The 27,913-nt window shown below is 45.9% G+C and overlaps 2 protein-coding genes and 1 long non-coding RNA gene across 32 annotated transcripts in view; 2 read left to right on the top strand and 1 right to left on the bottom strand.

The window, feature by feature from the left end:
* Positions 1-10,109, top strand: part of Rbl2 (RB transcriptional corepressor like 2) — a 46,740-nt gene extending 36,631 nt beyond the window's left edge. For 2 of the 6 annotated variants that reach the window (XM_087595239.1, XM_087595241.1), the window contains 5 exons: positions 1,038-1,109; positions 2,264-2,363; positions 3,302-3,510; positions 3,954-4,121; positions 8,552-10,109. In XM_087595239.1, coding sequence (XP_087451365.1) covers positions 1,038-1,109; positions 2,264-2,363; positions 3,302-3,510; positions 3,954-4,121; positions 8,552-8,722 — 720 coding nt within the window. In that variant the 3' untranslated portion in view covers positions 8,723-10,109. 6 annotated transcript variants of the gene reach the window in all.
* Aktip (AKT interacting protein) lies at positions 165-20,585 on the bottom strand. Of its 24 annotated transcripts, none has more exons than XM_087594081.1 (10): positions 19,940-20,039; positions 17,259-17,370; positions 15,789-16,032; positions 13,093-13,157; positions 12,908-13,008; positions 12,413-12,501; positions 12,234-12,332; positions 12,031-12,138; positions 11,077-11,137; positions 165-1,149 (listed from the first exon to the last, which is right to left on the bottom strand). In XM_087594081.1, the coding sequence occupies exons 4-10, from the start codon at positions 13,151-13,153 to the stop codon at positions 1,144-1,146; spliced, it is 525 nt and encodes a 174-aa protein (XP_087450207.1). In that variant the 5' UTR covers positions 13,154-13,157; positions 15,789-16,032; positions 17,259-17,370; positions 19,940-20,039; the 3' UTR covers positions 165-1,143. The 24 variants fall into 24 exon arrangements, with proteins under 24 accessions (XP_087450207.1, XP_087450195.1, XP_087450208.1 ...); XM_087594069.1 differs by having other exon boundaries at positions 15,789-15,994; XM_087594082.1 differs by having other exon boundaries at positions 17,259-17,366.
* LOC134483615 (uncharacterized) lies at positions 19,438-27,913 on the top strand. 2 transcript variants are annotated; one of them, XR_015643955.1, is made up of 5 exons: positions 19,865-19,926; positions 22,614-23,046; positions 23,650-23,815; positions 24,682-24,757; positions 26,180-27,910. It is a non-coding gene; the product is annotated as an uncharacterized LOC134483615 (long non-coding RNA). The 2 variants fall into 2 exon arrangements; XR_015643954.1 differs by lacking the exon at positions 22,614-23,046 and having other exon boundaries at positions 19,438-19,926; positions 26,180-27,913.

Genomic DNA, 27,913 nt, shown 5'->3' with positions numbered 1-27,913 from the left:
CAGGACCTTTGGAAGAGCAGTCAGTGCTCTTAACCAATGAACCACCTGGTTCTTGTGGGTTAGGTGGCATCTGCAGTCACTTGTCTAATACCCTATCCACCTCCTTTCTACATTCTTGGTAAATGTATACTTCTGTTGCAGGTGTAACAATACATCATACACTGTTTTATACAATCATTCTTTTTAATTAAGAATATGCATTTACCATCCTTGCAATATGTTAATATTTACAAGTATGCTGGCCTTTTTCATGTGCATTTGTGTTATCTGTTTTCAGCACTTTCTGTGGTATTGCTGTTAGCAGCAAACTGTTTATTCACTTCTGAAGAATGTTTTGCAGTGTCAGGATGTTTCCTTTCTGCCTACTCTGAATCTGTCGTTCTAGTCTCTGAAGAGAAGTAAGCTCTTACTCTATTGGACCTTCCCTGTGAAGGGAAAATGGTTTTGATGATATAGTAGACCCTATATGGATCTCTCAATTCGCCTACTGTTTCTTGCTCCTTCTGGATGTATACATTAATGTTTTAAAGTGAACTTGGGTGCTATCACCCCCTTTTGACCCCAGCATCCTGTTATGTAGCCCAAGTGGCCTAAAACTCTTGCTCTGTTCCTGCCCACCATGCTGCTCAGCTTGCTCTTCATTTCTTTGAACATCTCTCCTTGTTTCTCTTCCTCTATCCTCCTCTAACGCTCTGGTTCCATGAACTCTGATACGCTAACTAGTGTCCAACAGTTTTCTGAGGCTGTTTCTTTTTTCTGTTCTTCAGACAATACACTTCGTCCTTAGATAAGTGTGTGCTTTGTTTTCTCCTTTGCTGGTTCAGATCTAACAACTTCCACTTGGAGGCAGCGTTTCAGCTGTGTTACTGAGCTGTTCTACTCCAGGTTATGGAGGACATGCTGGCTCCTTACTAGAGTTCAGGTCTCCATGAACGGTTGCTTGTTTACTATACAGTCATTGAATAGAGTGGCGACAGGTCCACTGAGCTGCTCACTGTCATGCCTGATGAGGATCTAAGTAGTCTCACTGTTTGTAGGTCACAAAAGAAGACAAGTCCTTCCAGAATATCATGCGCTGTTACAGGACTCAGCCACAGGCCCGGAGCCAGGTAACCATGTTTTCTTTCAGGCTGAAAGTAAAGCTTAAGTCTGTGATGAATTAAACAAACAAACAGCTATAGTTAGTTCTGTGCCTTTTCCCCGCAGGAGTCAACAAGAAAGAATCTAAGGGGGTTGGCTGTCTTCATTTTTTACATTGCTGGCATACAATTTCATGCAAGTTATTTAAAGTCCTCTTCCTTCGAAGGCAATGATGTGGTATATTTATTTTTATGTATATGGTGTATTACCTGCATGTGTATCTGCACCACATGGGTGCCTGGTACCCTCAGAGGTTAGAAGGCGGCATTATAGCCTTCAGAACTGACTGTTGTGAGTCATATGGGTGCTGGGAATCAAACCTGGGTCCTCTGGAAGAGCAGCCAGTACTCACAACCACTGAGCCATCTCTCTACCCCATGACATATTTCTTAATTCAGAGAATCGTGAACTCGATACAAATTTAGAAGTTAACTGATTTTTATGTCACCTTTTAGTTTGCTCTAATAAAGTAGATTTATGATTTCATTCAACGTTGTCTTAGTTTATTACTGTGTTTTATTAAAGCAGACTAAAAGGTGACATAAAAGTCAGTCACTGAAAACCAAGAATGTTGTCAAACCTTTGTTTTAGGCAGTGCTTGGAATGCGAAGTGAGGTAGGCTCTAAGTCCCAGTTGTCAGTGAATACTTTCTATGACCTACATCACAAGGCTACTGCTATTGCTAAGACAGAGTATGGAGTTCTGGTTGGCCTAGGAGTCACTGTGTAGATCATCAGGCTGGCCTTGAACTCACAGATATGTCTGCCTCAGCTTCCCAAGTATTGGTACTAAAGAATGTGTACACACATGCTAAATCCTAGAGAATCAGAGAACCTGTTTATTGCTATTAACAAGGAATGCAAGCAGACATATAAAAGTTTTTATTGTTTTTCTTTCTGTTTTGAGATAGCAGCCCAAATAGGCCTGGAACTCACAGCATCCTCCCTTAGCCTTCTCAGTCCTGGGTCACATATATGCCCAATGCCTAACGAGGCTGCAGAGCCTGACATTCCCAAGGACAACTGTGGATCTTTTTGAGAACCAAGTACCATATGTTAAGGTCCTACCTCCTAGTATGTATTCAATAAATGCTAGTCAGCATCTCCTCACTGTCTCTTTAAAGGTATACAGAAGTGTCTTGATAAAAGGGAAAAGAAGAAATTCTGGCAGCTGTGAGAACAGAAGCCATCAGAATTCTCCAACAGAACTAAATACAGACAGAGGTAAAGAAGACTAAGAATTATAAAATATAGAAGTAGCTTATTGTCGATTTGTTGGAATAAACTAAACTTGGAGGCCAGTTGTTCTTTATTCCAGTGCTTTGAGACACACAGAGAACACCATGTTTCAGATAGGAATCTCCAGTCTGAATTCCAGAAAGAGCCTGCCTGTCAATTAGACTGTGCTTTATAAGTCTTGCTCCGAGTTGTTGCCCTAAACCTGTTAGTAGAGGGCTCAGTTCAAGAAACCTCTATGGAGCTTACTAATATAAACTACTCAGTTAACCTATGGTACGGTTAGGATAATGGAATAAAGTTATTAGTATTTTGAGCTTTGCTCCTTGTTACGAAGAACACAGTTCAAGATCCAGGAGTGGTGGCCATGCCTAAAATCGCATTCCTACTATGTCTAAGACAGGAGGATTAGGAGCTCCAGACCTGCCTGGACTATAAAGTGAGACTGTCTCTCACTGGATAACACCACCACTGCCACCAAGGGCTGAGGAGCTAGGCCAGTCAGTAAAGTATATACTACACAAGGATGTGGACCTGGACCTGTTTGATCCCTAGGCTCTACAGAAAAAGCGAGGCATGATAGTAAGCACCTGCAATCCTAGTTTTGGGGAGGCAGAGATGTGAGGATCACTGAGGTGTGCTAGCTGGCCACCTAGTGCAGTTGGTGTACCTCAGGTCCCATTGAGAGACCTTGTGTCAAAAAACAAGGTAGATAGCTCCCAAGGAAATGGTACCCCAGGTTGGCCTGTGGCCTCCATACAGATGTGTATCTTCATACACATGAGGGACACACACCAGACCCTGAAGAATCAAAGTGCCTTGCTTATTGCCAGGGAGGACGAGTGCATACACAGAGCTGTCTCCCCTTTTCTTGGCGAGGTGTCTTTTTTCAAACAATCCAGACCCTTTTGTTCTCTCGGCTGCAGCCAGTAGAGACTCCAGTCCAGTTATGAGGTCAAACAGCACCTTACCAGTTCCACAGCCCAGCAGTGCCCCTCCTACACCAACTCGACTCACAGGTGCCAACAGTGACATTGAAGAGGAGGAAAGAGGAGACCTCATTCAGTTCTACAACAACATCTACAGGAAACAAATCCAAACGTTTGCCATGAAGTACTCACAGGCAAACTCCCAAGTAAGTGGGTCAGGGCCACTGGAGGCTGCTTCTACTCTGTGGGAGGAACTGAGGTTTTCCACTATAAACCAGATTTACAAATAACTCTAAAGAAAACTAAGAAAGTCTCCAACAAGTACCAAGGCACTAACCAACTAAACTTTTCTCTGTACGTTTGTCACCTCATATATGAAATGAGAATGGTGGTAGTTGATAGTTTGTCTGATTGATGTGAGGATTAATTGTAGTGTATAAAAATGCTTAACATGGGGGCTGGCAGGAAGGAAACACCTATTAGCTACTAGCATTAGTCTCTTCAGTTTCTTTGGTCGTTGCTGATTCATTTCTCTTCAGCTTTCAAAAAGCTTCCAGTTGATTTTGCTTCTTCACTCAATAAAATTGATGACTTTTAATACAGGCTGGCTAGGACAGTTTATCCCGAGAATAACTTCTTTTGTTTTCAGCAGATGGACACCCCTCCCCTGTCTCCCTATCCGTTTGTAAGAACGGGCTCCCCTCGCCGAGTACAGTTATCTCAAAGTCACCCTATCTACATTTCCCCACATAAAAACGAAGCAATGCTTTCTCCTCGAGAGAAGATTTTTTACTACTTCAGCAACAGCCCATCAAAGGTAAGACTACACAAATGGTGTTAACTAACTCTGAAATGCTTAGAAGGCTAGGACTGGTTTCTTGTAAGAACTTCCTGGAGCAGTGCAAGCAACAGACGTTACAAAGCGTCAATCACAATGGGTAGACGCAGGATCTGCTGGGTTTTGAGGCTATCAGGGTTGGAAATAAAGTAAAGGAACTATATTTTTCTTGCCTCCTTTCCAATCTGTACATTTTGAACATTGAGGGTTTTTTTCATTAGTAAAATTTTATTTTTCTGCTTTTGTTCAGAATAGAAACTTTGGACTCTTAAATTGGTTACCAAGCTCTGTTTCTGCAGCAGTCACTTTATCTTTTGGGAAAATGGAGAGCTCAGTGTTAGACATACGTGGTTAGATATATCTGTTTCAGTCTGAAAGCAGGGAACCTTGAGGCTTAGTGGTGAAGTTATCTAGTTCCTGACACGAGGAAGTGCATCCAAGAAGCAGAGAAGAGGAAGAGGGTGGTGTCCGTAAGGCAGAAGCTGTCTTACTGGAGTGACAAGGACTCTGATGCGGATGGACGGAGCTGAGGCAGCACAGCGTGTGCCCTCGACTGGGTTGTGCGTGGGGAACCGTGTGCCACAGGGTAGGCTGGGACTTAGTGTGGGGCCTCCATGGATGACCACTGTATTGTTGCTGCTCATTCCTGACTGAGTCGTCTCCCCAACCCTTTTCTCTCTCTGATTCCTGTACCCCTTACCACCACTATCCATTTTGGAATGTATTTGGTTAAAACTGCAAGTTTTACAGGAAATACTGTACCAATTTTAGGAAATCTCACCCCTTTTGGGATCAATTGCTGTCAATCTGTTTGTAGGTTTTACAAACAGCCCCATTAAGATCATCTGAAATTAGATGTAAAAAATGTATGCAATTGCTTCAAATGTGAAGGTATACGTTAAAGGTGACAATCCTGCTGGATGGTGGAGGCACACATCTTAAATCCCAGCACTAGTGGGGCAGAGCAGAGGCAGGTGGAACTCTCAGTTTAAAGCCATCCTGGTCTACAGAGTGAGTTCCAAGATGGCAATCCAAATATCTAGCAGTTGATGAATAAAACATATATGTATGTGACCACAGTGAAGTACGAGCGCACACTTCTGTAGGCACAACATGAGGAGGGTTAGTTATAAAAGACTGCACACGATCACCCAGGTGAGGTGCACACGGTGAGCAGACGCAGAGGCTGAGAGTGGATCGGTGGCTGCCTCGGGGAAAAGCGAGCATTGCTGCTGTGGGAAAGATTTCTCCAGAGCTGTGAGGTTGGGTGTACCATGTAGCTATCACTGGAGTCACACACTTTAAATGATGAGCTAAATGGCGGGTAAACTGTATCTCAGTAAGGCTGTTGTAAAGAACACATTTCAAACCCATGCTAGCACCAGGTACAAAGAGAAGGGTGGTATCTGTGCAACAGGAAAACTAGACTTAGAGCAGTGAGACCCAGAGACTCATTTCCTCACTGGTGAAGCACTGGCCGAGCGTGTATGAGGAGAGGAAATGCATTCACGGTGGAGAAGTCAGCACAACTGGTGGAATGGGCAGAGAAAGTGAACAGACATGAAGTAAATATGCAGCATCCCGCGAGGGGCGCCTTACAGAGGTAGACAGTGCATGCTCTGGACTACAGACACAGCCTACCACCGTGCTGAGCACCGATCTTACCCACACTAGGCCTGCGTCTTCCACTGAATTGCATCCGCACACACGCAGTAAGTTAAAGGATTCAATACTGCAAATGTTTTCTGGCCATACTGGCCATGAATGTTACACAGAAACCTCTAAAGCTTTAGAAGCTTAATATCAGATTTTTATGGGTTAAAGAAGAGATCACAAGAGAAAATGAAAGCATTTTATATCAATGAGAATCTACAATGTTTAAATTGTAGGTATCTTAGTCACTGTTCTATTGCTGTGAAAAAAACACCATGGCCAGTCAAAATCCCAGCAGAAGTTACTTGTATAAAGTAGCCCCCTGATTCAAACATTTGTATAAACAGGCCAAGGAACCGAATAACAACTCTGAAAAAGAGTTGAGGGGTTCCCTCCATCTGATTCTCAGGGTGAGGTAGTACAAACTCAGAGTCAGTACAACACAGTGAAGCATCCCGTGTGTGCACGGTGACTGATTCTGTCACAGAGGTGCCGTGGCAGTTGTAAAAAGTCATGCCAATAGATGGTGCTAAACTGAGTGGCAATCAATGTGCTGTAACAATGTACACTCATATGCGTGTCTTGGGCCACATGTAAAACTTAATGCCAACGAATCAGATATAAAATCTACAACTGAAAACTTACAGAAGAAAATGAAGTCTTGGTGAGCACGTGCTGTGGACAGACTGCTCAGATAAAACATAAAAATCCCATCCATAAAGCAAGCTGTATCTTATTACAATTAAGAGTTTGTGTCCTTTAATATATGTTAGAGGACCAGAGAGATGGATCAGACATCAAGAGCAGACTACTCTTGTAGAGGACCCCGGTTCAATCCCAGCACCTACATGGCAGTTCACAACTGTCTGTAACTCCCAAGATCTGACAGACACACATGCAGGCAAAACACTAATACACATAAACATAAAACTATGACAAAAAACCCCAATATTAGAAGGAACAAAGGAGGCATGGACTGGGAAAACGCCCCAACATTCCACTTCTGGTGAAGGATTTGCATGTGCACAATACATAAAGGATCTGCAAACTCAGGGGAAACGAACAGCAGGTGTAAAAGTCCTGCCAATGTGGTGGAACAACTGGGACTCACATTGCTGGAGGGAGCACACAATGCTATGGCTATGCCAAAACGCACTGGCAAGTTCTTCTAAGGTTGAACACATCGATACCTGTACGACATCTTAGTGTTACATATCTAGGGAAGGGGGAATTTATGTTCATTCGAAACCATGAATGTTCACAGGAACTTCATTCCAAGTTATCAAAAAGTTCAAAACAACCAAAATGTCCTCGGTCTGATTAATAGATAAACAAACCTGCATTTTAGTGAATTATTACTTTAATAAAACAAAAACAAAAGAACACAGCACTCGGGAAGTTGGAGTGTTAAGTCTGAGACCAGGCTGGTGTCCGGGTGTGTGCCCGTGCCATGTGCAGAGGTGGGAACTGGATATATGGTTTTTTGCGTGCTAAGCTAAACAGCCTACTAATTTATGGTCTTGGCCTTAGGATGTGCATTTTAATATCTGGGGGATGAGGAGTGAGCAGAATTGTGAAAGCAGGGAAATGTGAGGATTCGCTATTCCTGTCTGCTCACCACTCTGAAACTCCTTAAACTGTGTCTCTTTTCATATTCTCAAGTCCCTTTTTTTTCAAGACAGGGTTTCTCTGTATTGTTCTGAATGTCTTGGAACTCCCTCTGTAGACCAGGCTGGCCTCAAACTCACAGATCCGCCTCCTGAGTGCTGGGATTAAAGCTGTGCACCACCACTGCCCCCTCAGTACCCTTTAAAATAAACACGAATAAAAACTCAGTCAACAAAGTACCTGAATAAAGGTTCTGAGCACTCTGGGGCCCTGGGAAACGATGCTGGTGACAGTGCCAGTGCCGCTCTTCACGGGGCTATTCACTGACGTCACCGAACAGGACAAATGGTTTCACTAACTCCTCAGTTCTCCCGCACAGCTAAAAGCTAGTCTGGCTAACAGGCTCTCAGAATGAAAAAGGAACTTGCCACAGTGGCTCACACTGGGGTCCCAGCACGCAGGTTACTGTAAGTGATGCTGTGACTTCGAGGCCACCTTGGGCTACAGAACGTGTTACAGGCTGGTACAGACCAGTGACATACTGTCTCCAAACAGAAGGGTGGAGGGACTTCAGCCTAAGACAAGGTCTGGCTATATAACTCCAGCTGACCTGGGCCTCAATTTGTAGCGAGGTTGACTTTGAACCTACTGCAGTCCTCCCAAGTAGTGAGCCACTGACTTTCCAAGTCAAGCTATTTTCTAGCTTGCATGTGGAACTATGGAGATGGCTCGGTGGGTGAAGGCACTTGTCACAGAAGCCCCACATAATGGTAAAAACTGACTCCAGAGTTGGCCTCTTGATTTCCACACGTGTGTGCACACAAACCCTGACCTATATATACACAGGCACACGCACACTGACCTCCCATTCTTGTACATACACAAGAACCTCAAAGTGGATGTATGATTAAACGTGTAATTGTGACACTATAGAACTATCCATCACAAGTGGAACATGTGTATTACAGATATGTGTATCTTAATCACCAAGAAAGTTCATTAAAAATGGAAATGCTCTGCCTGGCCCAGATCACCGGTGTCCTGTCAGAATCTGCTCAGGGCTTTCTTTCTATAAAGGGTTCACATGCTTACATCTGTGATTCTTACTACTGAGCATTTTAAAGTTTTTCTCTTGTTTTTCTCACCAGAGACTGAGAGAAATTAACAGTATGATACGGACAGGAGAGACTCCAACTAAAAAGAGAGGGATTCTCTTGGACGATGGAAGTGAATCGCCTGCAAAAAGAATTTGCCCAGAAAATCATTCTGCTCTGTTACGTCGTCTCCAAGATGTAGCTAATGACCGAGGTTCACACTGAGGTTAGTGTCCAGGAGGAAACTATCTTCACATGAACTCTTTGGCAGGACTTAATGCATGCAGAATTATGGAACCTTGCTCCGTAATCCAGCAACTGATTAGAGGCGGGTATAAAGGGGAGCACCTCTGACTCAGTGTGGCAGTAAACGCCTGCTATCTCATCACCCAAGGGGTGGAGGGTAAGAGGACCAGGAGTTTAAGGCCAACCTGACTTACAGAGCATGTCTGAGGCCAACTTGGACTACATGTAACCCTTACTCAAAACAAAAAATGGAAGGGACATTTTGGTAAGAAAGAAGACTTATTCCATGTCCTTAGAGTATTTTATTCATCCCACTTGCCTCTACCTCTACTTAGTGCTTGCCTTCAACACTGCTCAGAATCCACACATGAATTTTTTTTTTAACTCTGATAGACTTTTACAATCACTGCAGAAAGCAAATCTTTAGAGGCCTTTATAGGTCGAGCCAGTAGAGGAACTGTATTTAAAGTCATTCCCGCTTGGCATGTGGCTAGGTCCAACCATGTGTTTTAGGATGAAAACACCCGAGAAGTTTACAATCAGAACACAGGATGGCCAACCTGGAAGTGTCCGGGCACTGGCCTAAGGCTCCTATGCCTTTGAGCATTATCCTGTCCCAAGGAGGTGCGGACAGTGTGAAAGCCGTGCATGTCTGAGTGAACCTGTGTACTTGGTGGCACTTTAGAGCTGTGAGATGCATAGCATTGTGACCCAGATTTTGCTGTATATTTATGGTGGCACTTTCTACAGTGTGAACTTTAGCCAGTACAAGCCTTCTAGGCTTAGATTAAACAGCTAATCTTTTCTTTCATGCTTTTCTAAAGGACTGCTGATGTAGCTACACGTTCTGGGCACGTGTAGGACTCTCCCATTTATGGTAGTGGCATTACATAGGGATCATTTAGCTAAATAAAGATTTTTAAATCAAGTTGAATTGATAAGTATTTGAAAAATTATGACCCCTTCCTTTCGGAAGTAGCTATCCAGAAGAAAGTATCTTTGAGGGTACTCCTGGCAGTTAAAAGAATAGGTTGGAGAATTTAGGTTTTTATTAGTACATGGTACCATTGACACAAATTAGAAGATTTAATAGCTATTGATTATCTACACATATCTTTATTAATCATTATTATCAAGTAATTTTTTAAGTTGGATTAATAATCCTAAGGAGAAAATTCAATTTAAATTGGATCACTGTAAACAAAGTTACTAGGTGACTTCATACCGCTCCAAAGACCCAGCTGACAACCTACAGCCTGGCACTGGCCACCAGAGTGCTGTGCAAAGTACGTAGAAACCTCTTCGTACCGCTACTGTAATTTTATATGAAAATATGTGTATTTTTCAATAAAGCACTTATAAATTAGTCTCTGTTTAGTTATATTGAAAAGGAGCATTATTTTCCTGCATAAATGACAATCAATCATTTATTGGTTCATTTCATCTCCACTAACACATCGTCATTCACCATTTAAATACCTGACTTCGTCAGAAACCGTTTGAACACTTTTTCTTCTTCCTGCCATAAAAATACAGTAATTTGCCTTTTAAAAAAAAAACCAAAACCCACTCTGACCAAGCATCCTGGTCCCTACTCTCCTCACGCTTCTGAGACAGATGTTTACAGCAGGTCAGCAGGCGGAAGCTGAGAAGCCAGTCTTCTACTTGAAAGGGCTGCACTCTGGAGTCTGTTCTCTACGCCCTTCCTCACGGCCTAACTTATGTACAGCTGAAACTACCAACTGCAGACTACTACACAGTACTCATTCCTCTCTGTTCTGTTAGTTTACGTAAACACAACTCACTTCTAACATAGTCAGAAAAACACTTAAGCCTCAAGGTCCCCAGTGATTTGGAGTACTGAACTAGCTCTGCCCTGGCACTTCCGACAGAAGTAGCGCTTTACTCAGAGAGAGGTCTCCGTGAGCTGCTGTGAGGACCTACGCACACACAACACTGATACCAGTCACTGTTCACGCGGTTTACTCTTCAGGCCGTCCTTTGCCATCAGTCAGCTTTAACTAGGCAGAGTCCAGCAGGAAAGTGCACGGTGCCCAGATCCACCACCTTTAGGTTGCTACTGTTTTCTCTTCTTTACTGAAAGGTTGCACTGAGCCAGGCTTTACCCATGACAGGCCAGCAACATGAACACTTTTATTGTGCTGTTCGTCAGGCTTCTTCTAGGCACAATCAAAAACAGACATTAAAAAAAAAAAAAAAAGGACTGGTGAGCAAGCTCAGACCACACTGACTAGACTCCCCAAGCTAGTAAGGGTGGCCTCCACCGCCACACTTAAACCAGGAGAGCCATATAAAGACGGGTATGTACTTACTTTCTGAGTCAGCATCTTTTCTCTGGCCTCATCGTGTACAGAAGGGTTCCATGGAGAAAAGCTTGAAGGACAAAAAATATTAAAACAGTTTATAGTTTCTACACATGCACAGCATTCATTTTTCAGTAATTAAGATAATGCTAATGAAACTTAAGAAGGAAAGTTGTTTTAGGGTTTCTCTGTGTAGCCCTGGCTGCCCTGGAGCTTGCTCTTTAGACCAGGCTAGCTAAACTCAAGCCTGCCCCTGCCTCTCAGATGCTGGGGTTAGGTGTGCCCCACCCCACCTGCTGGTGAAGGAGCGATCTTTAATCAGCTGCTAGCACGTACACTGACGGTATCTGATAATTATTCTTATAAAGACTCACTCCCGTAACCTCACACCACCCTGAAATAGGATTTAAAGAGGAAGAGAGCAAAGCAGCGTGAGACCAAGGCCAGCTTTGGGTTACCAAAGTGTGAGTGCAGAAGCCAGCGGAGCCCACAAGCAGCACCACGGTACCCTTCTACCCACGTCCAGAGACGCTGTAGGGGCCTCCATTCTTCCACGTCCTCCCCACCTCATCTGTTACGGTGTCAGGGTGGGTCTGGTTCAGTACAAACATCTTTCTGAACGTGTTAGAAGTAAGTTGTGTTTACATATGAGAGAACAGAGAGAAAGGAGTTTGAAGTTGGTGGTCTCAGCTCTATGACGGGCCATGAAGTGGGTGGACAGCAGCTAACACTGCCTTCTGAAAACTCCTCACATGCAAAGATGAAAAAGCACTTGCCAGTTTCTCAGGAAACCAGAGACACTAAATCTACCGTTACTGATGGTGTGTAAGCCATGCAAAGCTTTTGGTTTAAGGCCAAGAGCCCGCGTGGCATTAGGAGTCGAGCTGACCCAAAGTGAATAGCTCTAAGCTAGCAATATGCTCCTCTCCAGCCCAATGGAAACATGAAGGCCGCACCGCTCACCTAATGGCATAGGGGTCCTCTATCTTCGGCTGGTCAAACAGACGGGCAGTGCAGACTTTAACACTGTCAACCACCTTACTTTTAAAAAGCTGAATGTCTTTTTCATACCTGTTAAAAGTTTTAAAAATTTACTGATTTATCGTAAATAACAATTTATCTTAAATAATAAGTTTATCCTAGGTAACAAAGTAAAAGTCACATACAGTACTGCGGCCTCTGGGTTCAGGGGGCTTGTTGTGTCGATCTTGTAGAAGACTCTCCTTGCATACATTAACACCTGCCATATATGGTTATGGTTCCGCCTGCAGGGAGGAAGACCACGCATGATTACTGCGGCTTGTTCTAATGGCCACGCCACTACGAGAAACACTGAGACACTGACCTCCACTTTGCAAATGCTCTTTTCACATCCAGCTCACCCGAGGTGGGATCAACTAGCGGGTGAAAGACGGGAATATCAAACAGCAAGCGCTGTACATAGAGAGAGAGAGATTCCAGTGAGTGACGTCACGCTGCTGGTCAGATCAGGCCTGCGGAGGGCCATAAACTGTAACCACTTTCCTGCAGTGGGGGAGACAGCGCTCTCCTCCTCTGCAGCACGGCCATTACCAGCCATACAGTGAGTGGAGCAGCATGGCCCCAACCTCACGCACACACCCGAACAGAGAAAGGGTGACCTTGTAGGCAGGGTAGCATGACCAGAGGTAACAAGGCAGCAACCCCACTGTTGGCTGTGGGAGACATACATTTGAGGAGACTGAGGTCATTACAAGATTTACAGTCAGGAGAGGAATCAGGAGGAATCGGGAATGTGTTAAGTCTTGCTTTCCCCTCAGTAAGTGAAGCTCTACACAGGCTCAACTGTAGTCCTACTTACTGGACAGTCGCCGTCTGGGTAGTTATCAGGGATATACACCGTAAACTTGAACACGCCATCCTGGTACAGCCCGTGCCGTATGAATATTACTCCAAACCACACTGCAGGGGAACATAAACTTGCTGAAGTCCACCTGTGTCAGAGGACCCCATGCACTGTAAGTGAGAGTCAAATCCACCTCTTACCTAACGCAGAGCGGTAAGATGGCTGTACGTAGACTCCTGGCAGCTTCTGCTTCACTACCATTGTGCTAAAACAAGAGCAGTAGAATAATTAATTAGGATAATTAATTAGCTTGTGCAGATCCCAGTGACTCATGTAAGTCAGGCCATCCCACATTTTCTGAGAGAAGGCAGCATGCGTCAGGTGGCCGCTGGTGCCCAGACGATACAAGCAGATTCACTCCAGTCTAGCACCTGAGTGTCTCCTAGACCACCACCCTCTTACTAATGCACACTCCACAGAGAAACTCAAGCCAATACAGGGTTCCAGATTCAGGAAGGCAAACAGGGACAAAGAATCAAGTTTGACTCTCACACAGATCATTTTAGATATTAAAGCTGAGGTAAATGAGCTGATGTGGTAGCCCCAGCACTTGGGGGCAGAACGGGTAGATTTCTATAAGTTAAGTCCAGAGTCAAGTCTCTTACACAGTGAGACCCTGTCTCAAAAACACACACACACACAACATGCTAACAACAACAACAACAACAAAAACCCACAATAAGATCGAGATAAGTAAATTTGTAAAATTATTGCTTTTATCGTTATAAACTAAGGAATTCACACATTCAAAAAAAATTTTATTAGGAATGTATTTTCTCTTTGGGCTTTGTAGGCATGCTACTAAATGAAAAGTGGACCGTTTCAACTGCAATCATTAAGAGTCACCATGACGTAGAGGTCCTTGTGAGTTGGCCTCACTGGGTCACAGGGTAAGACAGGCTTTAGGTACAGTGTTGCTGGTGGAGGTAGCTATCATTGTGAGCTTCCAAACAATCCTGACCTCAGACTCTTTCGGCCTTGCTACAGAAGGTGAATGCTGTCATAAGGCAAGGCCGAGTGTCATGGCAGAATGATGTAATGTTCTGTCTGGAACCCAGTTATACACTGGCCACCATTTTGGTTGGTCCCTAGTGATCTGACACTGAAAAGGACAGTACTGACCAAGGCACTCTAAGCACATTTACACAAAGCAAATCCTGAATCTATGGAGAAATAGTTTATGGGGCTTTTTAAAGGATTTTATTTTTGTTTTTTGAGACAGAGTTTTTCTGTTAGCCCTGGCTCTCCTGGAACTCACTTTTTAAACCAGGCTGACATCTGTCTCTGCCTCCCAAGTACCGGAACTACAGGTGTGTGCCACCACACTTGGTTAAGATTTATTTTTATATGCCATTTTGCCTGCCATGTACATAAATGCACCATGTAAATCCCTCATCCCACAGAGGCCAGAAAGGAACATCAGATCCTCTGAAACTGTAGTAACGAATGGCTGTGAGCTACCGTGTGGGTGCTGGAGACCGAACTACAGCTGTCTGCAAGTGTCAAGTGCTCCTAGCTGCTGACCCTTGCTTATTACCTAAGTACCTCACGCTTATTTCTCAGCCCTCTGTAAGTTACTTGCATGCCCCAGGCTGACTCTGAATGCATGATAGACCCTACTGCAACCTTCACAGGTAGGTCATTACTTTTCAAGACCCTGAGATTTAGAGTACAGAGCCATGGCTGGCAGACAGAGCTGTCCACAGAGACAATGTCTGTAGGAAAGGGTAGTTTTGTATTTAACACAGCCAGCTTTCAGTCACCACAACATGAGCCTGTCCACCTCAATGCTCAGCCTCAAAACACAAGGCAGCCATTATAGAGTGAAGAGACCAATGCTACACTACAATGAGGCCTCATTCTCTCTGACCAGTACAGTGTCAGGATACTGGGAGGAGTGATCAAGATGCTTTTAAAATAACTGAACTACAGAGAAACTTAGAGTATACACATTAAGAATTCCCCAGATGTTCTGTCCCATTAACAAATGACCCAAACTACATGGTACTTGAACACTTCTCTGTCAAGCAGTGTGTCATCGCTCCTGGCATACTGCATAGTACACAGTCCCTGCTCCTCTTAGCTTCGCTGCAAGGGTGGGCCTGTGACAAGTCATGTGGTCTAACCTGTCACTCCTGAGAAAGAACCTCTGAGGGTTGTACCAAATAAGTCTTCTAATTACAGACCTTCTGACGTATAAAACGACAATACAAAATTGTACTTCTCTGAGGGCTGGCCAAGCTAGCTCAAGGGATAAAGGTACCTGCCACCAAACCGCAATGACCTGAATTTAATTCCTGGGACCCGCATGGGAAAAGAAGTAACCACAAGATATCCTCTAACCTCCACCTGTGCCATGGGCTCCTCCCCCCACCAAATCAAATGAAATTTAAAGGGAAAATGTTAAGTGCTTTTAAGTTTTTTCTTCCAAGTCAATGTTTCTAGGTCCCTCACCTGCTGACAGCTGCTCAATGATCCTTCCCTACTGGAGCTCCTCCCATCTGTCAGGGTGTGTCCTAAAAATGTGAGAGCCAACATGGAGCCCACACTCCCCAATGGGTGGGACCCAAGAGGCTGCCACCCAGCCACTGCCCACTTACTATAGAAAGCCTTCCAGTGAAATGCCTCATAGAACGGAAGACTGAAATTAAGCTACCAGGTTCCTAATCAATTGTGCGTTCTCAAAAGCCCTGACTTCCTTACTGGACTCCAAAGTGGAGAAAGATGGGAACAAGTCTGAACTATAAGATTAATTCACAAGTCTATCAGGAGACATGCTTTCATTAACTTTCAGGAATACCGTTCCTAAATGACCAGTCATTCGTGAAGGACTCACAATTCTGCAAGGAGTGAATATTCCAGGTAGAAGGGTCCGTAAGAGGCATGGGTGCCATTTGTTGACTGCGCTGCTGGGGCAGGTGATGTAGGCTTCGATATGGGCAGAGCATTTTTGGGAATAGAAGGTAGCTGCTTTTTAGGTGCACTTCGTGGAGGACTGGTTTTCACATCCCCTGCTAATGTCTTCTCTTCACCTTCAGCTCGCTGTTCAAGATGAAATTGTGAGAGCGTTTATGGCAACTCTGAAAACAGAGCACACTGTTAGCTCCATCCTCGCTTCTAAGTCAGAGTTACCGTTCACATAGAAAGCCTCACACCATGCTTACAAGGCCTTCAAATCCCTTGAGAAGGCTGGTCATAGAAGGAGCAAACAAGACTAAACAGGACTAAAGCAGTAAAAATCCCATTAGGTGCATCCCATAAGAACAATGCAGTCGAGCCTTTCCCAAGCAACTGGAGCAGGAAAGCCATTAACAAGCTCAGACACTACAGATAGCACATGCAGATACTAGAAATCGAGGCCGTGGAGCTCAGTGTAAGGAGGACAGGTGACTGAATGAGTGGCCCCGATGCGAGCACTGGGATAGGAACAGGGGAGTGGAGTTATCTCCTCACATTTGATCTATGGTTTCCACGGTTTTCTACGGAGACTTGTGTCTCCAGCATACACTGCCATCCTTAGTCAAAGAGCTCGGAAGGACCGGAAAACTAGCATCTCTCTGGTGCTTCACAGCCCCGAGTACAACGAAGGTTATGTGCATAGGGAAAAAGGTAATAATGCTGTTGACCTACAGGTGGAATTGAGCTTTTAAATTACTACTTGTATATTTTAAGCTTTCCTAAGAGGAAAATGTCTTTTTTCTTTAGATTTCTGTAATTATATTATTTATTTGGAACCATGGCGCACATACAAAAGTCAGACTTGGTAACAAGTGCTTTTGTCCACTGAGCTGTTTTGCCAGCCCGTGTGTGTGTGCGCGCGTGCGTGTGTGTGTGTGTGTGCGTGTGTGTGTGTGTCTACCCAATTTTAAAATTGCATGACAGCTCACACTTATAATCCTAACACTCAGTAGGCTAAGGCAAGAAGATTGCTGTTTGAGGCAACCTAGACAACAGAATACCAGGCTATCCTGGGATATATAGCAAGACTTGGTCTCTAAAAAGTAAAGAAAGACATTTTAAATTTAATTCTCCCAACTCTTACTTGACTTGACAGAAATTTCAATAGAGAAAGGTTCAGAATTTGTCACAAATTTCATCATGCTTCATACAATCAAAATGGTCTCAGCATTACAGTGATCATTAGACCTTCTGATGTGACCTCTCAGCCTAAGAAACCCAATTTAAGGAACACAGGGATTTCTCAAAAACAAAGCCAGGTAATCTTTTACTAACGCTTACAGACGGCTTTGGAGGAGATTGTTAGCCTCCTCTGTGAGCAGCGCTGCTGTCGGTTGACTATACCTACTTTGCGAACGGAGCCCGAAGACATGCTCCACAAAGGGTTCATAACGCGTACTCCAAACAAAGAACTTCAATGCTGTGTCATCAAACTCTTCTGTCCTCAGCATTCACGCTGCCTTGAAACAAACGGGAAAAGTGCAAATAAACCAATACCAACAGCTAGGACAGAGCCCGACACCCTGGGCACATCATGCTGAGTGGTCCCCAGGTTAAGAGGGCTGGGAATGCCATCAGAGAGCTCTAGGAAGAACCCCTTCTCCACACCCTTCCACTGCAGGTCCTAAGTGCTTCTCACAGCAAAAGTGTACATAACCAAGTATGCTAAGGTCGGTACTTGAGAGCCTGAGGCAGGAGGATGCAGTTTTAGGCCAGTTTGGATTAGTGATACCCATTGATAACAAAAGCAAGCAAACAAAACCATCATCTGGGTACCAGGTTCCTGACCAGCATTTAGAATAGTCAAGGCAAGAGTCAGCTTTGCTTTACAACACAGTCGCAGTCGTGGATCCTCTAGCACAGTAAGGGATCCTATAGGCACCTGACTAATGGGAAGTCAGTACGCACTCTAACACCTACACCCAAGCTCTATCGCTGTTCCCATCATCAAGGTGAGTGACTAGGAATGTCCTGGATGACTTGTCTCAAGCACAAAACTAACAGCCAATGAGCTAAGAACAAACATGAGCCTGGTGATGGGATCATACTCCTTTAATCCCAATAGATGGATCTCTGAGTTCAAGGCGGACCTGGTCTACAGACTGTTTCAGAACAGCCAAGGCAACACAGAGAAACCCTGTCTCTGGAAAAAGGGAATATAAGTATACCTGAATCAGGAAAGGAGGGTAGAGTCCTGTCCCTCCTACTGCAAGAAACTGCTGTTTAAAGAGAAAAAAAAAAAAAAAAAAAAAAAAAAAACAAGACAAAAACTCACTATGTGGTACAGGTTAGTTGGGAATTCAGGATACAGCCCAGGCTGGCCTCAAACTCCCGATCTTCCTGCCTTCTGTCTTAAACGACAGGGAATGCAGGCATTCCCAGCAAAAGGAGGTTTGTCTACAGTGCTAAAATTACAATATAAAATCCTGCCGTATTAGGCACCTGAGGAATTTCAAATGTGTGTATTCATGAAGGGTTCAAAGGAGAGAAGCTTCAGGTAGTGGATAAGAAACCAGGTTTCAAAGATCACAAGGTCCAGTGGGTGACTGGACACAAAAGTAGCCAGCCCAGCTGTAAGATTCTCTCCCCGAAGTCTGCTGAGTTTAAAAGGATGGTTTTTTATTGGTATACTTGAAAAGCTGAAGGTGAAAAGGGTCAAAACTGACATTTCTAAGAAGCAATCCTATACCAGTATCTCTAGTCAGCAGTGACTTGTGTTTTCTGGTGTGCATTCAGCATCCATGGGTGGGTACCAGCCAGTGCCTATAACTGCTGCTGTGCTTTCCAGGAGACAGTGTCACCCAGTAATTAAACCAGAGGACAGGGATCCCACCTCCCCCACTAACTCGCTCACTTGAGCCAGGTAAGACTTTGCAAACCTGCTTTTAAAGGTGGCTGACCCAAGAGTACATCAAAAAAAAAAAAAAAAAATGAGGGAGGGGTATGTTCCTGTTTGGCTCAAATGAAAACCATACATTTTTCAGGACTAGTAACCCACTGCCTAGACACACGTTTTATCGAGGTTCTTCACCTCTTGAGAGACGGGGCGTTTCCTACTTGTAAATGTATTAGCATTGGGTCCCTTTCATGTCTTTTGCCTTTAAAAATTCAGTACATGGACGTCAGTTCCTCCAAATGGTATCATGTGCCATCCATCGCAGCGATATTTTTAACTAAATGGTTCCAATAGCAACATAAGCACAAGAAACTGTGGCCAACTTTTCAGAAACTACAGTTTGCTAGATGAACAATCTACCATAAGCACCGCATGACATCGTCCAATAGTAATGACAGATGTAAGGAAAACAGGCTCCATCCTTACTCGCACCAGACTCTCTGCTCCTCTGACTCTTAAGAATAAAAAATGATTGCGTGCATTTACACAGCACAGCCGAGCGAAGTCTGCGTCTTTACCTTTGTGATGATGAGTAACCGCAGAGAGCCAATGAGACCTGGCTACCACCATTCCTCTGTGACACAGAGCTAACATAGGCACTAAGGTATCACCCCAAAAGGCTTTACGAAATCCCACATTAAGAGGCCACAGGCAGGACCGAGGAAAAGTCAACAGCCCGAGCCTCGGACAGCCCGGCTGGGCAGCAAGCTGGGTCGGGCACCCTCGCCCGGGGCACAATCCGGTCTCGGAGCACGTAGGGAATCTGGACAAACCTGTCCCGAGGTGATGCAAGGCTGGTGCCCGGCCCTAGCTTGGAAGCTAGTTGGAGGCAGGCTGGGCCCGCGAGTCTGCAGCAGAGGCCGAGAGCCTGGGGCTTCACCGCAGCCCCTCACCAGAGGGACCGGACTCAGCGCGGACGGGGCGGCCCGACCCGAGCGCCACCGAACCTGCCATCCCTTTTCCTCTAAGGCGGCGCAGCAGGTGCCTGCAGCGCACAGGTGCGGCCCCGCCCCCGTGTCCCCGCGCGGCCGCCGTCGCCCCAGAGCACCACAGGGAACCGAATGCCGGGACGCGGACACAAACCCTCGGCCCTGACGACTCGGTAGCCACAGGCCCATAGGTAGGACGCTTACCTGGACGCCCTCGGTGCGGAGAGCTGGCGGCCAAGCGCCACCCCGGGCCAACAGCATCTCGGGCCGTGGTGCAGCCCGGCCCCTGCCGCTCCTCGCCCGCAGAGCCCCGCCCCGCCCTGCCCTCAGCCCGACACGCCCTGGACACGCCCCAGCCTGGGCGCTTCCGCTCGGACGCCCATGGCGAGTGGTTCCCTCGCCATCCATCAAGGTCGTACTTCCGGGAGGTGTTGGGGAGTCGGCGCTCCGTCCTGCCAATCAAGTTAGTGCCGCTCGGGTGGGGCCACGCTCGTCCCTCCCCTTACGTAACAGCGCCCAGGGCGAGCTGTCAGTCAAAGAAGCTTCAATCCCTTGGGAGGCTAGGACGGAAACAAACAGGCACCCGGCCACCATTGGATGTGGCGTGTGTCAGTCACCATGGATACCCGCCCAGAGGTTTATGCGGCAGCCACTTTAGCCAGTCTGTGGCAGTGATTGCTGGTGGCTCTTGGCTCCGCGAATCCCTGACTGGTATCCAGGCCTGGACTCTGAGCCACTGGCTGGAGAGGGAAGTCTACAGCTCCCTGGTGGGAGAAATGGGATTTATTAATAAATTTGCTTAAAAGACAATAAGTCACAGAGTAGAATTTAGCGAATAAATTCTTAATAAACCCAAGGCTATCGGGCTTGTCGGAAATAATTCTGTAAATGTTTGTTCCTGGGGATTGACGTGCATTAGGTTTCATTCCCATAACCAAAAAGACAATCCTGATGTACAACCAGCCATTAAACCCATTGGCCATGTCAAAGAATGTGTCTCTAACAGGAAGACAAACTTCCTAAGTCCTGGCCTGACATAAATCCCGTTTCTCCTCTGGAGAAAAGCAAAATTCTGCCGGATGGGCAAGATGCCCCTTGGTAACAACTGTTACTAAGCAGCACTGATGTACTTAATAACTCTGGCAGTATTTTGCTGCGTAACTCTCGCAGCCTATAGTCTCTGTTTATACTGGGGTCCGCATCCCTTAGTCCCTACTTGTTACAGGATATGTCTGGCATACCCCACCCCCTACCCTAAATTTTTTCCAATCTGGGAGCTGTGCTACCCTTCTCCCCAGATGCCTTTCCCTATGTAACTCGGCCATTTTTTGTTACCTGGTCCTTTCAGTCTACCCATTAATCTCTTGGCCAGTTCCTTAGCCCAAGCTGCCAGTCTTGGTTGGCGACTCCCCTCTAGCTCTCCCTTCCTGTATCTCTTCAGATGGCCCCACTCAGTCTGGCGGAGATCACTCTACCTGAAGTCTCTCTACCTCTGACGGTGCTCTCCCTTTTATCTACAGTAAACTTTGTCCTTCATATCTAAGGGCAGTCACTTCCTTTCCTTTTTATATCTTTTTGTCATTCAGGTGGCGGGTTCCTCTTTGGTCGTTAGCCAGAGCCAGAAGCACACTGTTATTAAATAGCTTTTCTATGCTTTTCCAGAGTGTATAGAGTGAAATCTTCTGGGAGGGCATACTTCCCTGCCTCAGGAGATACACCCATTTCTGCAGTTGAGGCAGCAGGGGGCAAGGGAAGCTTGCCTCCAGCCAGCAACAGGAGCCCCTCCACAGATCTGTCAGGGCAGCTTGAGAACCAGGGAACCAGTGTCACTAAGATCTCTAGCACAGAAGTTGGAGGCCCTCTCCCGTGGCCATGTGTAGCCCTCACTTTGACCTGAAACACTTGTGACCTTTTCCTGATCAAATGCCTCCCACTGGGCACATTTCATGCTCCATAAAACCCAAGGGCCCCTGGCTTTCAAGATGACCTTTCCTGGCCTCCTCCTCCTTCCTGGTCTAGCCCAATTCTGTGAAGGCTGCCATTGGCCTTAATGCCTCCAAACCTGTAGTGGGACAGTTCTCTAATTCGCCACCCTCCCCTGGAATCCCCTCCCCACTTTGCTAGACATGACATTTAGGTCTTCTTCTATCACCCCATTCGGTGCCTTCCACTTGGAGAACGCTTCCGTGAGAAGTTTACCTCTTCCATTTTGGTCGCCTGTAAGATGCTGGTAAATGACTTACTAAACGGCAGGGAGTCAAACTCCTGATGGCGATTCCAAAGATTGTTTTTAAACTCCAACTTCCTCCCCAAGCTGAAAACAGCCCTGAGCCACTTCCTCTAAGTCAGTTTGGATACATTCAGGAATGTTCCAGTCCCATTAACGCTAGTCTTAAAATAAAAGGCAAGAGAGTTGAAGATCCTTTTCCCTGGCCACAGAAAATCTCCTTTGGAATATCTTTAGCCCAGTTTCTCCCTGGGTCACCATTCTCTGCTGAGAGTGCCTCTGAGTTCTGGCTTCCCAGAACTCACTGTTGGTTGAGAGTTGACTCATAAAGATTCCCTAGGACAGATCTCTCCATTTAGTTTGTTTCATGTGTTCACCCAACAACCTGTCTCCCACTGGATACCCCAGAGACACAATCTCAACGCTGGGGTGCTTATTCCCCGTATATGCCAAACCACCACCGACTTTACATAGCGAGGAGGGGGTCCCATATTCTGAGGTGGGCACGAAGGAGGAGTACTGCACGTCTCATGTAGTGGCTGGTAAGAAAGTAGTTGCAGCTGGGAGGGTCCCAAGGACTAGACAGAAATTAAGCTGCCACAATTATGGGCAGAGCCATTCATTTATTGACCTTGTTTCCCTGGACTTTAGGGAGAGGAGACACTATGCCACCAGGGTTCAGAACACATCACTTTCTGTGGAGAGCAGACCCAGGAGCACCAGAAGCCAGGAGGAGACAATCGTATGAGTTTAATGACAGGGATGGAGAACTGAATGGGTTCTGGAGTGTTTAAAGGCTAAAGTGGAGAAAAGTGAGCCATGGATTAGACATGGAGCTACAGAAAGCAAGCAGCACTGTGGGATGATGATCTTGGGGTTTGGGTTGAGTTTCTGTCTGGCTGGCCAGACTTTGGTGCCATCAAGTGTTCATGAACCCCAAAACACTATTAAGGAGCCATTTCCAATGTAATCACATTGGGGTCTCTTTATTACAAGCTCTGGGCTTACTCACCACCGGCCCACAGGAGAGTTTGATGAAGCAACCCAGAACTCTCATCGGAACGAGGTTTTATAGGAAACGGAAGTAAGTGACAGGGGTCCAGCCTGGCATGCATCTAACTGAATGTCTGTTGTGAGCCGACAGGGGGGGGTGCTCTGAAGTAAGACCCTGTACAATCATGGACGGTCTGAAAGTACTTCTGAAACAATCAGACTAATCTTTGATTAAGTAGCTAAGGAGTGACTCTGGTCAAGGACAAGCCGTGAGGTCCTTCCTGGTACTTGGGTGCAACTTGGGTTCCACCGCAGGCCAAGTTCTCAGGCTTTCTTCTCCTTCTGCTACTCCTTCTCCTGTTTTAAGATGGAGGCCGGTTCCAAGATGGAGTAGCTTTAGCTTCTCATTTCCCCCTTTGTCAACTAGAAGGCCCAGTCATGGGACTTCCTGAAGCTCACAGGCTTTGTTCTGGGGGGACTGGTAGTGCCTTTTCATCACCGTAAGTTGGATAGTCCCAAGTCTGTCCTTCATGAACTGGACTAATTTGTTTAGAATGTGGGGGCCAAAGGTAAGGAGCGGAAATAAAATGAGCCTGGGACCCAGCAGGGCAGGTATCAGGGGTCCGCCACAGGGAGCTGTTGAACCATAGTTTGAATCAGCCTTGCCTGTTCTCTTTGTTTTTCTCTTGGCCAGGCCCTCTCTAACTTTGGCCGTCGACTCTTTGACCACTCTGGTCAGCATAAAAACAGCATTCTTCTTTGATGGCTGCACATAGCCCTCCCTGATGCAAAAACAGGAGATCCAGCCCCCTCCTATTTTGGAGTACTGCCTTTGCCGGGGAACCCAGAGAATCTTGGAGGTGAGAGGTTCCTGTTTCTAATCTCTATATCAGTATCTGTGGCCTCTCTTAAACCATCATGTTTGTTTTGTAACATCAAGGAAGTTATCCTGGTGCCTGTGCCAGCCACTCCCAGTCCTATGAGAGTTACAACTGAAATTAGTTTGCGCTTGGCTCAGGGACCAAACCCGAGGTTCTAGGATTGTTACCCAGGAAATCTAGGACTTGGTCGTCTGTGTGATAGATGATCCCAGGTAACAACAGGACCAGTATACAGGATCCTTCGGATACCTGGAGTAAAGCCCTACAGTCATTTGCAGGTCTGGTTTCACAGGTGGCTATAGACCCCAGGGACTAATCTATGCAAGTGACCTTCTGTGGCTAGTAATGTCAGCCTAGCCTCACCTGTTGCCATCTGCACTCACTGGGGTTCTCAGTTTCAGTCAAGTTTCTAGTCAGGGCTGTGCCTTCAAAGCAGGGTGGTTTTATTTTATCGTGCAGCCAGCATGACTCAGCTAACTCAGGTCAGGAGGCATTGGTGACCAGAAAAGACTGGTCCACCATATTCCAGAGAGGGTCAGGGCTATTATTACTCAGTCTTCGTGTTATCCTGGTGGCTTGGGTTGGGGCCTTATTAGGGGAAGATGGGCATGAGCCCCGGGGGTGGATTGGCATCTGAGCCCTCAGGGGTGATGGAAGTGGGGGTTTAGACAGCAGGACATTGGGGCTGAGAACAGTTGGGGGTGTCTGAACATAGAGTAGGATGGTGAACAGGACTCCAGGGTCTTTACCAGTAACAAAGTCTTCAAGTCTTTCTGGTAGTCCGTTCAGCCTTCCAGCCATCATCTGTGAATCTACTAATATGAGGATTGCACTTCTCCCCACAGCCCCTGGTATTGCGTCTAGTCATGGTGATGAGGTCCTTACTGGGAGGCCTCCAGTGAGCCATGGATTAGACATGGGGTAAGAACTACAAAAGCAAGCATCACCCCGGGATGATGTTTGGGTTGAGTTACTGGCTGGCTGATCAGACCACTCAATGAAATGAGAAATGGAGCAGGTTTGGGGGAGGGGGGGTTGGAGGGTTTAGTGGGGGGTTGGGGGGGGGAGAGGAGAAAACAATGAGTAGGTAATTTCTCCTCCTTTGTGGCTGATGCAATCTTGGTTGTGTCGAGGCATTGAAGCTGTTTTGAAATTCCCCATTGGTTTCCTAATAGGAAAAGATCATACTTTTTGACATTGGCCGTGTCTGGCCCGGCTGTCCCTGCACCCCTCACAGCTTCTCACCTGAAGGTGCGGTGCTCACCATAGAAAGACACAGGGTGCTATATTGTCCTTTCTTCTCGGTGCAAACCATTTGACGCAGGGCAATGGGCTGTTTCTTTGGGAGCTGCCATGACTGGTGTCCAGATCTCGCCCCGGTTAGAAACTTCCATGAGGGAAGAACCATGACCGCTGGGCTCTCCAGTGTCTCCCACATCCAGCCTCAAGCAGGGGTGAAGTGTAGGAATGAAAGAGAGAGAGAGAGAGAGAGAGAGAGAGAGAGAGAGAGAGAGAGAGAGAGAGAGAGAGAGAGAGAGAGAGAAAGCAATTCAAGCATGCTTGTACATACCTTGCTGCCCCTGAGGTAGCCTGAAATGGCTGTCCTTCTGAAATGCGGGAGAGAATTAAGTCAAGAGACCTGTGGCACCCTTCAGAAAGGAGGGCGCAGTTCTTGTGGGGGTCCATCAGCCACTGTGATAGGTGGCTGCATTCAACTAAAACCGTAAACTGGGAGGTGCTCTTTTCTTAGTCAGATTATTTGAAGCAAGAGTACCTACCCTAAATCTGGGCCTCATTTTCTTGTAGCAGCCTCAATGAAAAGGCATAAAAGAGGAACTGCTTTTTGCCAGTCCCCCTACACCCTCACCCCCATCCCCCACTCCCCCACTCCCCCTTCACCCCACCCCACCCCGTCTCAGTGGGCAGCTGAGTTTGCCTTTTTCCAGTACAACAAAGGCAGATTGAGTCTGCTGAGACACACAGACTCGGGGGCTGGACAACCCCTGGGTTCTCAGCCTCTCCAGTGTGGGACAGCCATTGTTGGTCTACCCAACAGCAAGGTAAATATATTTATAGCTAGCAAGGGAGAGAGGGAAGGAGGGAGAGACAGAGAGAGAAAGAGAGAGAGAGAGAGAGAGAGAGAGAGAGAGAGAGAGAGGGAGGGAGACAGAGAGACATAGAGAGAACTGGGAACATATGTACATACATACATACATACATACATACATACATACATACATACATACACCAAGCCTGTAAGTTCTGTTCCTTTACAGTCACCGCAGTGAAGTATTTATGTTTCAAAGTGTGGCCACCTCTCATCTTTCTTCTGCCCTTTCCCAGTTGTCCTTCTGCTTTCTGTCATGAAATGAAGCAGTACCCGCCCTCACCAGATGCCACGACCAGACTCTTGGATTTCAGCCTAAGGAATCAGGAGGGAAATAATCTTCCATTCTTTACACACTACCCAGTCTCTGGTATTGTATTATAGTGACAGAAAGCAAGGCTGAGGTCACTAAGAGAAGAACAGTGGTGTAAATGTACACGACTCTCATCTGGAAAGATGGACCGAGAGTTTGAAGTCAGCCGTGTCTCAAACAAAACAAAACAAAACAAAACAGCGGGATGGCTTATTTTAAAAAATGAGGAATTAGATGAACGAAGATGCAACTTCAAAGAATGCTGTACTGTTATACAGAAGCAGTTCTGAACCTGTAGGGGCTAAATGTCCTCTCACAGGACTCATTTATCAGAATCAGATACTTCACAATTCACAACAGCAAAATTACAGTTACGAAGTAGTAACAAAAATAATCTTATGGTTGGGGGTCAGCACAACATGAGGAGTTGTACTAAAGGGTTACACGCAGCACTTGGAAAGTTAGAGAATCACTGTTATAAAGCACTGAGCTAAGAAGACAGTCTGTTCCAGACTTTACCTGTTGTGCCAATTGGAGGTAATCATTACCTTGGCCGGTCTAGAATCGCCTGGGTGACGGCCCTCTGGGTGTGCCTGTGTGGGATTACCTTGAGTAAGTTAACTGAGGGGAGCTTGCCTGGTCAGTGTGGATGCAGCATTCCCTGACTAGAATCCTAGACTGTAGAGGCTGGGCAGAAGCATTTATTGCTCACAGGATGGGAACAGCTGCTTGAAGCTCCAGCTACCGTCACTCGACTCCGTGGCACGATGGGTGGAGCCCAACACCCCACCCCTGACGCTGCATTTCTATTGCTGGATATTTCATTACTGCAAAGGAAAAGTAACTAAGACCCTGGGTGAATTAAGTTCTCCCCTTCTAAGGGGTCCAGGGGATAGAACTCGGGTCACCATGCTTGGTGGCAAATACATTCAACCTTCCAAACACTCGTCTATTTTATGGTGTTTGCCAGTCTGCAGTTTTGGAACATGTGACATGAAAATTACTTTAACAGTTGTTCAGTCTCTGTCAGAACTCTCGGCCATCGGGTAAACAATCACTGAAGTTCTTCCTTTGGTCTCCAGACAGTCAATGTGCAAATCAATTTTAATCTCTCTTCTCCTACCAAAAATCTTAAAAAAAAAAAAAAAAGGAGGGAAGTTTGAGCCTGTTTTCTGCATGGGGTCATTTGCCTCAAGTCCATCCTGAAGGGGGGAGCCCTAAATCTGTGTTGCTAGTTACACATTTTGCTAATACACACCAGACAACAAGTTAACATCTTACAAAATAGAATTAACACAGCAAAAACCTCACAGATAATAAAAAACAAAGTAGACATTTCGTTATGATCTATTATCAATTGAATCATTTTAAAGAATGATATTAAATAAGCAATGAGTCTATTGCTAATAATTGCGATAATGAATTCTGACTGACAAGTTGGTTGCATTGAGAAATACCTAGACTATGGGCTGGCGAGATGGCTCAGTGGCTAAGGGTGATTGCTGCCAAGCCTGATCTCCAGAATCCACATAGTAGAAGAAAGAGAAGTGGCTCTTGTGAGTTGTCTTCTGACCTTTACATGTGTGGAATGATCTGTTTCTGCATCAGCCCTTGGGCATACACACACACTAAATAAAAGAAAATGTAAACATTTCAA

The sequence above is a fragment of the Rattus norvegicus genome, chromosome 19 (genome assembly GCF_021556685.1).
Source record: "Rattus norvegicus strain SHRSP/BbbUtx chromosome 19, alternate assembly SHRSP_T2T, whole genome shotgun sequence".
Taxonomy (NCBI): Eukaryota; Metazoa; Chordata; class Mammalia; order Rodentia; family Muridae; genus Rattus; species Rattus norvegicus.
Note: the sequence above shows the minus strand (reverse complement) of the source record. Positions and strands in the feature narration are given on the sequence as shown.